Source organism: Chiloscyllium plagiosum, chromosome 26 (assembly GCF_004010195.1).
Source record: "Chiloscyllium plagiosum isolate BGI_BamShark_2017 chromosome 26, ASM401019v2, whole genome shotgun sequence".
Classification (NCBI taxonomy): domain Eukaryota; kingdom Metazoa; phylum Chordata; class Chondrichthyes; order Orectolobiformes; family Hemiscylliidae; genus Chiloscyllium; species Chiloscyllium plagiosum.
In genome coordinates, this window is record NC_057735.1 from 21545497 (window position 1) to 21564345 (window position 18849).

The window sequence follows — 18849 nt, forward strand, 5'->3', positions numbered from 1 at the left end:
TGCCCTGACTGTTTGACTCACTTCTGTTCTCAGCTGTACCCGTCTTAGTTTAAATCCTCCCAAGCAGTTCTAGCAAATTTCCCTGCCAGTATATTAGTCCCCTTCCAATTTATGGGGGTGCAATCCGTCTTTCTTGTACAGGTCACTTCTACCCCAGAAGAGGTTCCAATGATCCAAAAATGTGAATCCTTCTCCCATACACCAGCTCCTCAGCCATGCATTCATCTGCTCTATCCTCCTATTCCTGCCCCCACTAGCTCATAGCACTGGGAGTAATCCAGATATTACTACCCTTGAGGACCTCCTTTTTAAAATTCTACCTAACTCTCTGTAATCTCCCTTCAGAGTCTCAGCCTTTTCCCTTCCAATGCCGTTGAATCCAATGTGGACAATGACCTCCTGCTGGCCCCTCTCCCCCGTGAGAACATTCTGCACCCTCTCTGAGACATCCTTGATCCTGGCACCAGGGAAACAACACACTATTCTGCTTTTTCTCCGCTGGCCACAGAAACGTCTGTCTGTACCTCGGACTACAGAATCCCCTAACACAATTGATCTCTTGGAAGCCACGTATCCCTCGTTGCATTACAGCCAGTCTCAATACCAGAAACTTGGCTGTTCGTGCTACGTTCCCCTGAGAATCCATTGCCCCCTACATTTTCCAAAACAGCATTCTTATTTGAAATAGGTATAGCCACAGAAGTCTCCTGCTCTAGCTGCCCACCTCTCTTACCTTTCTTGGAGTTAACCCGTCTATGTGACTGTGTCTGAGACTTCCCCCCTTCCTATAACTGCCATCCATCACACACTGTTGCTGTTGTAAATTCCTCATTGCTTCTAACTGTCTCTCCAACCGATCCATTCATCTGATAAGATTCGCAACCAACAACATTTATTGCAGATATAATCCACAGTAACCCTTAAACTCTCTTTAAACTCCCACATCTGACAAGAAGCGCATATCACTCTACTAAAGGCCATTTTTGCTCCTTCACAATCTACAGACCCAGAAAATAACACTGTTTTATTCCTCTCCAAAACACTGCCCCAGGTTAAATTAGTAGTTATGGCTTATATTTTAAGTTTAATCAAGAGACATATCTCAAAAACATATAATCAAGAAAGAACACACTCTACTCACTACTGCAGACTTTCTGTAGGTCACCCTTAAAACCAATATACTTTTCTGTTTCTGTGCTGTGAACTTTGTCCAAACAGTTCCTCCAAGATCAGTTGTGAATTTCACTGTTTGTTAATTTTCCCAGATGCACTCCGATGTTCAGCGATACATGAGTTCAAACAGCAAAGGCAGTAACTGCAGGTTCACTGCTGTGTCTCAGTTTCTTTCTCTCTCTCTCCTGCACTGACCTCATCATGCGCTTCCTTTGTCTGTCCTTCTTCCTTTAAAAACTGCTGTTGTTTTGACTTTTTTTTCCAAAGCTCCAAAACAATGCAACAGCATGTAAAACAGTAATTGCTTGTCTTGGAATTCAAGGAAACCACCTCCAACACCTAAAATACCTCAAAAAAAGGAGCAGCTGTTACAGCCAGAAATTTTTCCCGTCCTCCATTTTGATGCACATTATATGCCTAAAAAGGCTGGAATAACATCCCTTCGCAAATAACAAAACAGTTTTATAGACATTTAAATTCTACTTAGAAAAGGGGAAACAAGAACAGATTGGATCAGGCATTTGTGCGGCATAATGTTATGATCCTAGTACATGTTACTACTGGGAAAGTCAGACTTCTGAATGAAACCTGGCTTGACAGATTGTACTTGTTTTCATTACAAGGTGGTGGTCAGTTTCTGAAGCATAAGCACACAAGGCTGCAGATTTTCATTGACAATAAAACAGAGGCTTATGTCATAATAGAAAAGAAGAAAATATGACAAACCAAGCTACCTGTATATAGAATGTAGAATATGTATCTTACAACACACAACAATGCAAAGGTTTTAATCCATTCTCCAACACCATTACTTTACAGTGTCAAATCCAGTGAGATTACTCCTTTAACTCAAATCTTTAAGTTCGACTCAAATAGCTCAACTGCACGGTGGCACAGTGGTTAGCACTGCTGTCTCACAGCGCCAGAGACCCGGGTTCAATTCCCACCTCAAGTGACTGACTGTGTGGAGTTTGCACATTCTCCCCGGGTTTGCTCTGGTTTCCTCCCACAGTCCAAAAAGGTGCAGATTAGGTGAATTGGCCACGCTAAATTGCCCGTAGTGTTACATGTAGGGGAATGGGTCTGGGTGGGTGGCGGGTTGGTGTGGACTTGTTGGGCCAAAGGGCCTGTTTCCATAGTAATCTAATCTAAAAACTCTTCCCAGATCTTTCACGTGAACTGTGAAGTCCTCTTGCATAACCACTCACAAATTGAAAGGATTTTATCAAACTTTTAGCAATCTGCTGATATCTAACCAAATATCCAGGCTTGGAAGTTACTCAAACTAGCTTTTTATTGAGCTAGCTTATTTACTGAACTGTATTATATCCTTTTTAGTGGAGAAACTATATCATACTTTTCACTTGAGTCAGGTATCCTCTACAAGTGTTCAAAAACTTCCGTTCCCTCGATTTCTCTGTCAAAATGAATACTTGATTATCCCAAACCAAAACACGTTAATGGCCCTTAATGTTTACACTTTTAGATGTAGACCCAGTACAGTACTAACAATCTTGAAACACTTCAGGGTTCCCTACTGTCTGACATATACTGGAATTAGCTATGGTTCTAGAAATACTGACTGACCTAGTTAATTTTTAAACCCTTCACAGAAGTGACCAACACCCACATGGAGCTGAAAATGTGTTGTTGGAAAAGCGCAGCAGGTCAGGCAGCATCCAAGGAGCAGGAAAATCGACGTTTCGGGCATGAGCCCTTCTCCTGCTCCTTGGATGCTGCCTGATCTGCTGCGCTTTTCCAGCAACACATTTTCAGCTCTGATCTCCAGCATCTGCAGTCCTCACTAACACCCCTATGGAGCCCATTTGAAATCAAAGTTCTGAAAATATTTATATATGAGGATACTCATCGGACACCTTTCATCACACCGGCCCCCATCTCTGGATGATGATATGGTCTAGTAATGTCCAGATACTATGCTGAGAATCAAACATTGCTGCACCACTCTGCTCACCTATTGTCTACCTATAGCCCTCTAACTCTCATTGCCCCTTGCTGGTCCTTTCCTGAGCACTTGCCAGCCCTCTCCACAAACATTTGTCTGTAGTTTTGTTTGTGACATAGTTCCACAGATGTCCAACTTTGAATGGACTATTTTTGCACCTCACAGAAAGACACTTTGCCCTAAAGCACTGTGCACCAGGCTGAATATGGAAATACACTGAAGAGCTTGGATCACTGCCCAATCAAAATACAGTCAGTAGTGTTACTTTCCAGGCTTGATCCAGTTAGATAGATGGCTGTTTTAAGCTCAGAGAAACCTAAAATTGTTTATCTTTGAAATAAGCAGGAATAAATAAAAATGTTTACTAGCAAAATAAAAGTTAATTATGATTATCACCAGATATATGGGAGACACCATCTCTCCATTGCAATAGATCATCCTGCTGATCTTCCCAACTTCCTCCTGCAGAGCTCTCTCAGTTCTCTGCTTCTCATTTCAGTTGTGCACTCACTTCTCCTGTGGGAGAGAAGGCATAGGATAGCTGTGTGAAGAGGAGGGGGTCGAGAGTGTCGTGCTGGAAAAGTACTGCAAGTCAGGTAGCATCTGAAGAGTAGGAGAATCGACGTTCGGGCATAAGCCCTTTATCAGTATTGAGGCTTGTGGGTCAGGGCTGAGAGATAAATGGGAGGGGGGTTGGGTTCGGGGGCAGGTAGCTAGGAAAGCAATAGGTGCATGAAGGTGAGGGAGAAGGAGATAGGCCAGAGGGGGGAGTGATGGATAAGTCCAGAGGGCGGTACCGAGTTGGAGGCTTGAGACTGAGAGAATGTGGGGGGAGGGGAAATGAGGAAGCTGTTGAAATCCATATTTATTCTGTGTGGTTGCAGGGTCCCAAGGAGGAATATGAGGCATTCCTCCTCCAGGCGTCTGGCAGTAACGGTTTAGTGGTGGAGGAGGCCATGGACCTACACGTCCTTGACGGAGTGAGAGGGGGAGTTGAAGTGTTCAGCCATGGGGTGGTGAGGTTAGTGGGTGTGGGTGTCCCAGAGATGCTCTCTGAGATGATCTGCAAGAGGAGATCACACCGGGTGCAATGGATGCAGTCGATGACACTGATAGAGGTACAGGTAAATTTCTGATGGTTGTGGAAGGGTCCCTTGGGGCCTTGGACAGAGATGAGAGGAGTGGTGTGGGCGCAGGATTTGCACTTCCTGCAGTGGCAGGGAATGGTGCCAGAAGTCGGGTGTGGGCTGGTGGCGGGTATGGACCTGACGAGGGAGTCTCGGAGGGAGTGGTCTTTTTGGAACACTGATAGGGGTGGGGAGAGAAATATATCTGGTGGTGGGGTCCATTTGGAGATGGCAGAAGTGGTGGAAGATGATGCCTTGTGTGCAGAGATTGGTGGGATGAAGGTGAGGACTGGGGGTTTCTGTCCTTGTTCCGTTTGGAGGGGTGGGGTTCAAGGGCATTTGTGTGTGAAGTGGAGGAGATGTGCTAGAGGGCATCATCAACCATGTGGGAAGGGAAGTCGTGATTGTGGAAGAAGGAGGCCAACTGGGACTTTCTGATGTGGAATTGGTCATGCTGGGAATAGATGCAGCAGAGGTGGAAGTATTGGGAATAAAAGATGGCATTTTGACAGGAGGAAGGATACAACATTTGTGGAGGGTCAGTGTGAAGTGCATGTGGGATAGCAACAAGATGAGAGCAAAGTCATTGTTGGCTATCCACATATGGATGCGAGGGAATGCCTTGAGAGAGTGGATGAGTGGAGGTGTTGCACTGAAGTGTAATGTGTGAAAAAATGATGAGCAATTCATAGTTTGGAGGCTGGCATCCGATTGTGGTTTGCCACTTCACTCTCCTGGCCCCATGAGGTCAATGACCCTCAATGTAGTTGTGAGGGCCAACAATACTGCTGCTCATTCCATTGGCATCTTCCAAGAGTGCTTGTTGGTTTCATTGAGTTCACTCATGGGGTGAACTCAATGGCTTGGCCAGCATTTATTGCCCATCCCTAATTGTCAGGTGATGTGTTAAGAATCAATCAATTGGTGTGGGTCTGGAGTCACATGTAGGCCAGATCAGATAAGATTCTCACTGCCCTTATTTTTTAAATAAAGTCCCTTTTTATTCAAAGGTGCTGGTCATCATCTCACTCATCCAAACTCTGTGATCAGCAGAAAGACCTGCAGCATGATAGCAATGCAGTGGTGAGGTTAATAGTCATAGTGATGTCTGCTTTGTTGAGAAGGGAATGCCTGGCCTGCTCCTGTCCCAAATTGACCCTTTCCCTGACATCAAAGCAGCCTCCCTGCCAAAATCAGCATGTTATGAGAAATTTGATTTCACTAAATTTTGCCTGAAGAGTTTTATTTGGATCAATATTGTGTGGGTTTCCTCCGGGTGCTCTGGTTTCCTCCCACAGTCCAAAGATGTGCAGGTCAGGTGAATTGGCCATGCTAAATTGCCCATAGTGTTAGGTGCATTAGTCAGAGGGAAGTGGGACTGGGTGGGTTACTCTTTGGAGGGTCGGTGTTCTAGCAATATTGTGAATTAAAGCATCAATGTACGTATCGTAGAAGTATTAATATTGTATAAAATGTTTGCTTCTCAATAAGAATAACCATAATTTCTTACAGGTCCAATGTATCATCTTTGGATAGTTTTATAATACTGTTTGAGAAGGTTCAGAGAATTAATGAGGGTTCAACAGTGTACTTTCAGAGTGCATTTTCATGACATTAATGATGATAAGAGGAGAGATATCAAGTCAAATTAACTAAAAGTTTGAAGATATCCTTTTGATTTATTATCAGTTATAGCATTATGCAAAGCAGAACTTTCTGAATATGTATGCCATTAAATAAAGATAATCACAATTTTTATCCTCATATACATGATGGGTAAATGTTTAGTCATTCAAAGGTCATAGCTATGTGTATCAAGGTAACATTCACTGGCTGATATAGAACTTTGAATTAAATTATTAAATAACATATTGCATTTCTCAGATAATGTCCAGATTCCTGAATATTTCATTTGTTGCTTTTATGCACTTATCAGTAAATCTTGCAGATGAGAATGATGAGTAAAATCTTCTATTTTACCAGCTGCTAGTGCATTTTCCCTAATGTGAAATGAAGACATTATCTGAAATGATAGCAGATATTCAAAAGGGTGGCCCAGTGTAGATAATTGACTATCTCTGAGGAAGTAAACACATACTGCTGGGTTTTAAAAGGCTTTATGTGTTGTAACATTAGCATCTGGCTGAGTTCACATCACAATGTAAAGATCATAAATATTCCTTTGTGTAGAATTTTCATTTGTAGTTGTTCAGCTCCACGATTTGAGATTATGCATGTTTTTCTTCAAGACATAATAGAGTAGAATTAAATATATGATTCGCTTAGGTTAAAATGATTAGCTGAAGATCTGGCAGGTTTGATAAAATGGATTTTTTTCCCTAATAACTATGCTAATAGACTTCAAAAACTGTGCCCAATGTAAGGTAGATGGGCTGCAGTTTTGCTGCAGAATCTACTTTGTAGCTAGTAACGGTGGCTCAGTGGTTATCACTGCTGCCTCACAGCACCAGGGTCCCAGGTTTGATTCCAACCTTGGGCAACTGTCTGTGTGGAGTTTGCACGTTCTCCCAGTGTCTGCGTGGGTTTCCTCCGGGTGCTCCGGTTTCCTCCCACAGTCCAAAGATGTGCAGGTCAGGTGAATTGGCCATGCTAAATTGCCCATAGTGTTAGGTGCATTAGTCAGAGGGAAGTGGGACTGGGTGGGTTACTCTTTGGAGGGTCGGTGTGGACTTGTTGGGCTGAAGGGCCTGTAGTTAATCTAAAAACATCTGATTTATACTGTCTGGCTAGAAGGATAAACTTTCTCAAACCACTAAAAAAAACTGTGTTGAAATTTCTGAAGTGCTCAAGATGGTTCAATGGACAAATAATAAAATGTCAAACCCAGTCTGAACAGTCCTTCTCTATGTTTTACCCTAGCATTTCCTGGATTCCAATATGGACTTGGCATTGTCATTTGAATTTGGACCAGTTCTACAAATTTGCACCACTCCTACAACTTTCTTATTAATAATTTTCATGGAAAGTATGTTGTGGGAGTGATCTCCCTTAATTCCTGAAATGCTTCCTGGCAGGAGATGCTTTGCATTAGGAGCAAAAAATTAGTAAAATATCCATTTGTGATCATTGTTCTGTCAGGGTAAAATTGAATTGTTGTGTGGTGAAGTTAATTCTATATTGACACTTCTAACCTCTTGTATATCATACAAGCCATTTTCTATAACAGATTTAGAAATTCATTTCATTCCTACCACCATTCATAATGACAATAAGGAAATGCTATCATTTAATATTGAAATTTGTACAGAATACAGTTTTACAGTTAGTATGTTATAAACCGTCATTTTGATATTTGTAAAGAAAAGGACTTAAAACTACGATATAGCATTGTTGTGAACAGATTATTAACCCAATTTGCTTTGCAAAGTTAAACCTATTGCATTTCATGCTTACAAAACATTAAAGGAATATTTAAAAAAGGAACTGATAATAGTTAAGGGGAAAACAGTACTCAATTGTTGAACAAATAGACTATACTCATATTCTAAGCATGATGCATTTCTCCATTTCCGGAAAATTACTTCATAATTTGCAACCTCAATATAGATGCAAGCTTTACTTGACAAAACTAGTACATATATATGTGAGTTAATAAGAGGTGTTGTTCAATTACTCCACCTCTTGATAGATATTTGACAAATGACTTCTTTTGCAAAGAGGTTAATTTGTCCAGAGTATGTAACCTAAATTACATTTCCAGGCTAGCAAACAACAATAAGCTACACTTTTGTTCAGGGTGCACTGAGCATAAATGAAACAAAGTCTTGTCCAATTTATGGAGTTGATCTTCGCATATCGGATACAATTTGTACGTTGCAATTCTTATTCCTTCTCAGGATTTTATTTATGTAGGAATAAAGTAGGATTTTTTTCCCTCATGGGAGAGTCTAGGACCAGAAGGCATAGTCTCAGAATAAAGGGTACCAATTTAAGACTGAGATGAGGAGAAATTGCTTTTTCGGTTATAGTTTTTGGAACTCCTTGCCACAGACAGCTGTGGGGGCAGGGTCTTGTGTATATTTTAAGGCTGAGATAGATTCTTGATTAGTAGGGCGATCAAGGGTAATGGGGAAACTGCAGGAAAGTAGATGTGAGGAACATCAGAATAGTCAGTTGAATGGTGGAGAATGCCCAAGGGGCTGAAAAGTCTACTCATTCCTATTTTTATGGACTTACTGAATAGTTTATTCAGTTATAGAATATAATAAAAATGATTTTTAAAGGAAGTTATCACATTTTAGCTTCAAAGTAAATGTTAATGTGGCAAATGTTGGAGTGGACTACTGCGAAGGTGCATTTCACCTAAAATCAGCCAAACCAATAGAATTGACCAAGGAATTTCAAGCACAACTTCATTCCAACAAAGATCATTTTCTGCTAGTTTTAAAAGCAATGTAATCAAACGTGCTCCATCTCACAAAATTGGTATGCCCCTGAACTGAATTTTTTTTCTGCACTGAGTTTCCCTTCTTGTGCCTGTTTGGAGAAAGCTTAGTTCCAGCACAGTTGCACAAATAGAGGCCTTAACTGCACTCCCATAATATAGCAGGTCATATCATTGTAAATACAAAATTGAATATTCTGTGCAGATCTCCTCAAAGATTCTACGTAAATTTCCTTAATATAAAGCTTGATATTGAAGTTCAAATTCTTAAAATTGTTTTGGAAGCATGTTCTATGAACTTGCTTAAAGATGAGATTTAGGTGGGCTGGACCTCTCTGCTTAGTTATGTCTGGGTGTGCACATTTGAGGAAATCATAACAAGTTGCACTCCATGTTTTAACTACAGTCCTATCCATAAGCTTTGAAGATAGTTGAATCCACTACAAGGCAGCTATAGTTACGGTCCAGAAACAGCTGTGTAATTGTCACATTTACCTGTGTTCAGTTACTGCTTAACAAGTAAGATGCTGCCTGAAGAATTATATGGATAGATTTGGATCTATCAAGTGGACTGCTTGATACTGGTGTAAAGCTTCTTGAGTCTTGTTAAAGATGCATACATTCAGGTGAGTGGAGTATGGGTTTTGCACTTTATTTTTATCCTTAAAATGTTGGAAAGGTTTTAGGAGGTGAGATATACCCTCAGAATTCCCAGCATCTGACCTGCTCTTGTAGTCTCATATAATATTTATATGGCTGGTCCAATTCAGTTTCTGGTTAATGGTAACCCTGCCCACCCTGGAACTTTATAGTTATAGATTCCACAATGGTATTGCCATTGAATGTCAAGAGATGATGGTTTGACTCTCCCTGATTGGAATTGGTTTTTGGGAGAAAGTGAAGACTGCAGATGCTGGAGATCAAAGTCGAAAATGCGGTGCTAGAAAAGCACAGCAACTCAGGCAGCATCCGAGGAGCAGGAGAGTCACATTTTTGGGCATAATTTCTTCATCAGGAATGTTATTGCCTGGCACTTGTGTGCAACATAAAATTTATTTGTCACTCATCAGCTCAAGCCTTAATGTCTTCCTGCATATGGACAGTGACTGCTTCACAATCTGAGGAATGGCAATTGATGCTACACTTGGTCAAATATTGCCTTGATGTCAGTGACCTCTTAGGTGACCTCTTGAGTGTACCTCTTTTCTAACTGTTTGGAAGAAGATTGAAATAATGTGAGTGACCCTTGCAAAATCCAAACTGAGGTGAATAGATTATATTTCTATAAATGTTGCTTGATTGCGATGATGATGACACTTTCCATCACTATGCTGATGACTGACAGGGCAGGAATATTTGTCCAGTTTTTTTTTTGCAGATAGGACATACCTAGTCAATTTTCCACATTATATGTAAGGGTTGTAGCTGCATTACTACAGTTTGATTGGGGGAAGCGGTGCTAGCAGGGGGAGGTGGTGGTGTTGGTTGGGGGGGGGGGCGGGGGATGGTGTTGGTGTGGTGGTATGGTGGCATTGGTGGGGAGGGTATTCCGGGGATCATGTGTCATTCCTGTGAAAATTTCTTGGAGCAAGAATTACACTTGGTTGTGGCAAGTGGAGGTAGTGTTGACACTTTTAACATGGGGAGACTGGTGCACTGTAACTACTACCGTGGTTCTGACTGACCAGGAAACTCTCCTGCTCTTATCACCTGTCATAAGCATAGCAGAAGGATTTAAAAATTGCTAACAAATTGATTTGGCAACATAATGACGCACTGTCTGTGGACATCATAGAAGGACTTGAAACCTGAGCTGTACCCTGGAGTTGGAATGCTGCCAAATGTGGCACAAGACCTCCTCAGTACTGTTGCTGGAATATTGTCAAGGTTTATGACATTTGCTGTATCCAACACCTTAAGTTGTTTCTCAATGTTATGTGGACTGAATCAAATTCATTGAAGATCGGCATCTTTGATGCTGGGGACTTAAGGAGGAGGCACACTGGATCACACCTTTGGCATTTCTGGCTGAAGATAATAACAAATGCTTCAATCTTATCTTGGTGTCCCCGTCATGGAAGAGCTGCTAGGATATGTAAAGAATAGAAATCCATGATGTCAGATCAGCACCCAGACCATGAATCTATGTATATACAGCATAACTTATAATGTACGGAATTAATAACATCAGGATATCTTTGATAAAATATTACAAATGTTGAATAAATTTCTTGTTTGTTTGAAGATAGATTGATAACACTGGTAGCAGCTGTCATTTCATTTGAATGGAAATTAGCTGAGGGTGAATGTAAGTTCAAAAATAAATATTTGAAACAGGAGTTGTTGAAGCGCAGGAGCATGATCTCTGTCCACATTTGACTATGTCTAAAAACTGGCAGATTTACGCCAGATGACAAAATAAATTTAGACACAACTAAATTTGCTGACCAATTGGTAAAACAATGCCACATAATTACAATACAACCTGAATATGTGGTACTATGTGTTGAACTTTTTGGAATATTGTGAGCAGTACTTGTAATATTGTGAGCAGTTTTGGGTCCCCTATCTAATTGAGGATGTGAGTGTTGGAGAGGGTCCAGAGTAGGTTTATAAGAATGATGCCAGGATGAAGAGCTCGTCATCACGAGGAGCAGTTGAGGACTCTGCGTCAATACTCAATGGAATTTAGAAGGATGAGGGGAGATCTTATTGAAGCTGACAGAGTAATGAGAGGCCTGGATAGAATGGATGTGGAGAAGATGTAGGAGAGACAAAGATCCAAGGACACAACCTCAGAGTGAAGGGTTGACCCTTTATAACTGAGATGAAAAGGAATTTCTTTAACCAGAAGGTGGTGAGTCTGTGGAATGCATTGCTGTAGAAGGCTGTGGAGGCCAAGTGCGTCATTATGTGCCAAATCAATTTAAGACAGAAATAGGTTCTTACAAACTATTGCATTGTAACTACTAACAGAAGTCACAAATCAAACAGTAAGGGTTCTAGGGCTTCTGGTCCCCATGCTTAGCCATTTCTGCAATGGGCCTCATGCAGTCCCCAATTTTGTAAAGGATTTGAATACTGCTGAAAAATGTGTTGCTGGAAAAGCGCAGCAGGTCAGGCAGCATCCAAGGAACAGGAGAATCGACGTTTCGGGCATAAGCCCTTCTTCAGGAATCTAAATTCCTGATTCCTGAAGAAGGGCTTATGCCCGAAACGTCGATTCTCCTGCTCCTTGGATGCTGCGCGCTTTTCCAGCAACACATTTTTCAGCTCTGATCGCCAGCATCTGCAGTCCTCACTTTCTCCTAAGGATTTGAATACTAAAAGTTCAATTTGTGCAAACTAAAAGAAATAAAGACAGAAGCTAATTTGCAGACAACACTGCCAACAGCATTGCTGAAATCTGACTGACCAAATAAGCAGCTTTTATTTGTTGATTCAAGGATAAATACTGGCCAATGATCCGTGGGATCATTTATATTCACCTAAAATGTGGCTCCCAGTATAATGTCTCCTTTGAGAGACAGTATCTTTGATAATGTAGAGCCTTATCATTGGGAGGTCGATCTTGATTTTTATGGTGTAGTTGTGGAAAGGGCTTAAACCCATTATCTTGTGCTTCAAACCCATGGTTGACAGCTATTGTGAACAGCAGTTAGAATCCCAAATGGCAAATATGATCGAAGACCAGCTAATCCATGGCTTGTGACAGTTGAGAAACCACTGCTTACCTTCAAATACTGAAACCAAGCTTTATACCCACAGGAACAGGTACATGAAAGGACAGTAGGATAATCCTTTCTTCCTTTCTGTCAAAGTGCGAGTTGTGTGAGAGTTTTTTGGAGGGAATCTTGCTGCGAGGCCTAGTGAAATTTCTCACAGTATCTTACCAAACTTGCCTCACTCACTGCCTACCCCACCCATGGCTTCCTACACTTTTGATTCTATCCCGATCTTACCATGCACCATCCCAGAACAACTCAGCACTCAGCAGATTTCCACTATAAGACTGGTGTCTGTTGTGTACCCACACAAGCACTGTCAGTCTAGAGCTTCCCTGAAGGAATAAAAAAAAAGGAGCCCAAGATGCAACATTGGAATATAGACAGGCACTGTAAGTGAACAGTGATGTGCCATGAGGGTTCTTAAAGACTGGCATATTTTGGATGCTAACATTCATCAATGTGATTTGTGCGCACTTAGTGCCTATTGAATGTGCCCTGAGATGTTGGTACCCAGTGTCCAACATGGAGGTCATTTGGACCAAATGGCGAGCTGAATTCATCAGGTATCTGCATTTATTTTCCACACTGAGATTTCTTCATATCGATCATGCTTGGTGCATTTGTTAAGATAGAAAGACGGAAGTTACAGAAGTGAAATGGATCACTAACAAGGCATTTAACCACCAATAATCAGCTTTAATTGGCAGCTCTCTTCTGCCTCACAAGGAATTCACTGTGTTGCTCAGCAGATGCATAAAAGGTGCAATGAGATGAGCTTCACCGTATCTCTCATCGAATTCTGCCACAAATCCTGCCATAACTCATGTCTCTCAGTCCCCGATAAGATGTTGCCCAGTACTTTCTCATGATGTAGCGCTCCATCAGTCCTGCATGGAAGAGTATCATAGATTTTTTGCATAAGTCTTGTACTGGATTTTGAAGCCAGTGCATTGCCAATGGCTAGACTTCATAAAACAGAAACAGGAGAAGTGCAGTGCACACCTTAAACATCTAACCCAACTTTTCCACTCTTGTAATGGTTGTAAATCAGCTACTGATTACCTCAACTGGTCAACAATACACTCTGACAAGCAGTACTTCTTAACAATTTGTATTCCTATTTTTCAAAACTTATTGATAAATTGGGCAATCTTTCTCAGTTTAAGTATGTTTAAACATTCCAACTTCGAGACGTAATCTAACATTGAATTAAGAAGAGAATTGATACATTTTGAAATTGGTGGTGAACCAAAGTAATTGCCTTATGTTTACAAAATCAAAAATTGTTCATTTTTTTACTACTTCAGAATTACTTCACCTCATATTCTTAATGCATTTCATATAACTTTGCATTCGATTTGCTTATCATATTTCTAGCATTTAGACATTTTTGATTTGAATGCCACCCACAAAGTCATTGTTTAAGTGTTTATTGCATATTAATCTGTATGTGGCTTGAGCATTTTTACCTGTATAGGTATTTTTATGGACTGTGTTTTAATGTGGAATGTTTCTCATGTTTTTCAGTCAGATTACTACTATGAATACACAGAGTGTGACAGTGTCGGCTCCAGGTGGAGAGTAGCTGTGCCTCACACTCCAGGGACCTGCACAGGACTGCCAGACCCAGTCAAAGGCACAGAATGCTGTAAGCTACTTGCTAAAATTCAAATTGTAGTTTGATTATTTGTGTATTTAAGAAAAATACCCAGAGGCATATGTGGTATTTTCCATAATTTAGTTCTAATCCAGAGTTTGGTGTTTTGTATATAAAAAAAACTAACATGATGGAACAATTTTGCATTTTGTTATTTGTTGCATCAAATATGTTGGTAAGTCTAATACTCAAATAGAAGATTGTATAAATTGCCAAATATGTGAGAAATATTACTAACATTTGATAAATATAATTAATGAGGTTGATTAGGATGCTAGCTGAACCAATGCTATGTTCCTTTTTACTCATCTCCATTTGGATATTGCAATTTTCACATGAGGAAGATGTCCACATATCTGAGTTTTAAGGTATTGGACAGTGATGTAATGGAAGCTTTAGAATAATAATCAAATCATGATCAAAAAGTATATTTCAACTTCCAGCAGCTTGATGGAGACCTGGATTGTGGTACATTCGAATTACTCACACAAAGAAGATCTCTGCAAGCTTTAGGATAATTAACATAGGATTTCACTTTCGAAGTACAGAAACCTTTCACATTTTTACCGTAGCCTCGCAGTGGCATGACTGGATTTGAAAAGTGTTAAAGTGGCAATACTTCTATTCATTGGTATTTTATTATTTGCATTCGGGGCTGAAAGGGGCATCGTAGTAATATGACTGGGTTTATTATCTAGAGGTCCAAGATAACAGCCCAAGGACAAGGGTTCAAATCTGACCACAGTAGCTGAAATGAAAAGCTGTCAATCAGGAATGGTGGCAATAAAACCATCATTGATTGTGGTGAAAAAAGACCCATCTAATTCACTATTGTCCTTTACAGTAGGAAACCTGACCTCCTTACATGTGAGTTCAGATCCACAACAATTTATTTGTTATTTAATTGTTCTCTAAAATGACCTAGCAAGACACTTAGTACAAGGTCATTTCATGATTGGCAACAAATTCTGGCTTGGTAATTTGTACGTAAGTTTAAAGTATCTGAACTAACAAATGACAGTTTTGAGTTTGATCTCTTTAATGGAGTAAAAAAAAAAGACAAATATAATCGTCTATAATTTAAAGTATTTGATATCTATCTGGTCTTATTAAATCCAACTTTATTTTGAATATATATATTTTAATAACAGACTGGAAAAAACCTTACAATGGACTGCCCTGTCATCTTAACATTCAAAAATATAAGTCAGCACATTCAGATGAATTCTGAATTAAAACAAACTGGCATTCCAATGTAGTAACATTTCTAAAATAAGACAGTATTCACTGAAACAAGTTTTAAAAGTCAGTTTTCAACTGTGCAACTTTATAAAATGTCATACGAGAGGAGATGGTACCTAATAGTCATATCACTGAACAAGAAATCCAAAGTCCTGAAATAATTTTCTGGGGATATGATTTCCAATCTCATCAGTGCAGCTATTAGTAACTAATTCTAGAATTGCAAGCTAGTCTCAGAATAGTGACCATGAAAATATCATCAATTGCTGTAAAAAGCCTGTCTGGTTCACTAACATCCTTTGGTGAAGAACTTCTGCCATGCTTACCAGGTATGACCTATGTTTGACTCCAGATTCTCAACAATATGGTTGACTCTTAACTGCCCTCTGGATAAGCCTGGTAATCCACTCAGTTTGAGGGCAATCAAGGATGGGAAACAAATGCAGGCCAACCACATTTAACTCTGTCTCATTCTGTGAGTCTGGTTGATACTGTATTGGCAGCAGTCATGGCCTCCTCTATGGCATTGCTGAGCAAAGGCTAAAATATCTTATCCTGAGGTCCTTAGTAACGAGAATGGACCACTGTTGTCTACTTAGTTGCTTGATGGGCACACAAGCCAGTGACAAAGACTGTGATTCTGGAAAAGCACAGCCACTCAGGCAGCATCCGAGGAGCAGGAGAATCGATGTTTCAACCATAGTCAGTTCAGGTGTTTCAGTGCTTTGCAGCTGGTGTGTATAATATCTGCCTAACTCAAAAGACTCCAACTTATGTTTGCGATTCTGGTGACCTGATATAATTGTGAAATTACTTGGCAAAATGAATTGACAGTTTATTTCACTAGACAGATGATTTTAGAAAGTTGTTACCATCTCAGGCCAGACCTCCAAATTTGAATACAGTCCTGAAGGAGACCTTCAAATTATTTATGCTCAACAGGAACCACTAACACTTTTCTTAACATAAATAACATTCAAAATCTCAGCTATTTACTAGGAGAATCAAATCACAAGATGTTTCAATTTTTGAACAACTGAAGAAGTTTTTACTATGCAAATGTCAGCAAAGGGAACAATCAATAATATAGTTTATACATTGAGAATGAACTTTTTGATTCTCTCATGGGATAAAGGTGTCACTGGCTTGGCCAGCAGTTAAGAGTCAACCACATTGTTGTGGATCTGGAATTACACATAGGCCAGATCAGGTATATATGGTAGTTTCCTTCTCTAAAGGACATTAGGAAATCCGTTTTTCTGATTCTTAATTTTTCTGGATTCTTAATTTCAGATTTTCATTGAATTAAAATTTCACCATCTACTGTGGTGGGATTTGAGCCTGGCTCCCCAGAACATTATCTGTGTCTCTAGATAATACCACTGGACCATTGCTTCTCCCTAGGCAACAAATGTGATAAATATGAGCAGGAAAAGTATAGTAGAACATATGACAAGCTGGATGGAAAATGATAGATACAACAAAAACAAATTCTACAAGTTTTTCTGTAACCCATACAGACATGAATGATCACGCATGAAAATTCTATCTTCCTTGCGAGGCTATCATTTCTCTTTTGACAATCCAATTCTGATTTCTCTCAAATGCTGCTCAAACTCAGACAGACTCAATGACTAATCACTTCCCAGTTCCTCAGTCCCATCTCCTGAGTCTGTGTTCTACTAGATCAGGCTGCCCTCCAGCATGTCATCCCCAACACAATTCCAGCTCTCTATTCATTCTGAAGAGAGCCCCACCACTCATAGGCAATCCCTGTGGTAACTACTAGCTTTATGAACAGATAATCATTGCTTGCAGGTTTTCCTTCTGTTGCAGAGTGTTTCCTTACAGCTCCCTTGGGTGGATAAGTGCCTCAAGGCTTCCCAAAGCTCCAAATGCATGAAATATCAAACCACTCCTAGGTTCCCTTTATGAACCCCAAACCCCTCAGAGCTAACAACAGCATTTCAGCTGTATGGAATTAGCCAACTCGTTTTCCTTTGCTCCGTACTAAATCTCTGACTAATTGCTGTTCACTGACCCTTGAACTGATCTGAGTAATCTATTGAAGTCTCATAACAGGGCCCCACCCTTGTTCTCATGCAAAGTTGAATGTGTCAACCTTGAAATATTTGGTGATTTAAATGTGACAACCTCCAGGCAACAAAATGGTTACTTTCCATAGCTGTTAGCATTAGTATAATTGGAATGCATACATTCATGATAGGATGGTGTAACTCTGGTACCAACATATCACATGTTATCGAGATGCGAAGAGAAGAATGGAAAAATTGCACCAGGGTGCTGTGCAGATCCTTATTTTGTGCATTAATACCTAAATTAGAGTTTGTTGGGACTCCTCAAAGTCAGACCAGATGAGGCAGAAATGGAGATGCAGCAGACTTAGAGTAGGGACAGTCTAAGGGCTAAGGATTTGCAGAGTGAATATAAGAGGCTAGATAGAAGATTAAAACGCTTCATTTAACATGATAGATACAACAAAAAAAACTCTACAAGTTTTTCTGTAACCGACACCAAGAGAGAAAGCGTTTGAGATAAAGCAGAATCGGATTGTCAAAAGAGAAATGATAGCCTCACAAAGAAGATAGAATTTTCATGAGTGATCATTCATGTCGGTGTGGGTTACAGAAAAACTTGTAGAGTTTGTCTTTGTTATATCTATCATTTAAAAGGACTTCATTCCCAATGAAAGTAGGAATAAAAAAAATAGGGTGGGTAAATCAGTGGCTGAGGCAATGGTGCATTATGCAAGGATTCAGATTTTTGGATCATTGGGATTTCTTCTGAGGCAAAAAAAGACCTGTTCAAAAGGGATAGTTTTCACCTGAACTGGAAAAGGACCAATATCTTGGCAGGGAGATTTGCTAGTTCTATTTTGGAACCAATGTTGGGAGTTGTAGGATTCCTTAGTAGCAGTAAAAATAGAAAGACAGATGAGGTGTTTCTGAATCAGAAAAGAGGCAAGTTAATTAGAAAAGACTGACAAGAGCAAGTTAGAGAATAAGGTAAATCTGAAGAATTAAACTACATTTATTTCACTGCTACGGATCTCACAGGTAAGGCTGATGAATTCAGCATGTTTTGGAACATGGGACTGGAATGTCATAGCTATGACAGAAACTTAGCTGAAAGAGGGACTGACAGCTCAATGTTCTGGGTTTTAGATGCTATAGAAAGGATAGAAAAAATGGTGGGGAGATGGCATTTTTGATTAAGGAAAGCATTATTGCTGTAATTAGAGAGGATATTTAGAACATAGAACATAGATCATTACAGCGCAGTACAGGCCCTTCGGCCCTCAATGTTGCGTCGACCTGTCATATCAATCTGAAGCCTTTCTAACCTACACTATTCCATGTATGTCCATATGCTTGTCCAATGACGACTTAAATGTACTTAAAGTTGGCGAATCTACAACCGTTGCAGGCAAAGCATTCCATACCCTTACTACTCTCTGATTAAAAAAACTACCTCTGACATCAGTCCTATATCTGTCACCTCTCAATTTAAAGCTATGCCCCCTCGTGCTC

At 40.1% G+C, this 18849-nt stretch overlaps 1 protein-coding gene across 2 annotated transcripts in view; it reads left to right on the top strand.

The window, feature by feature from the left end:
- Window positions 1-18849, top strand: part of elapor1 (endosome-lysosome associated apoptosis and autophagy regulator 1) — a 131394-nt gene that overhangs the window by 27674 nt on the left and 84871 nt on the right. The window contains exons 1-2 of one of the 2 annotated variants that reach the window (XM_043716714.1): window positions 7942-7946; window positions 13927-14047. Coding sequence is in view for 1 of the 2 variants with exons in the window: in XM_043716712.1 (XP_043572647.1) it covers window positions 13927-14047 (121 nt within the window). In the remaining variant the exon portion in view is untranslated. Of the gene's footprint in view, window positions 1-7941; window positions 7947-13926; window positions 14048-18849 lie in introns of those variants that run through there. The other variant, XM_043716712.1, reaches the window with a different exon arrangement.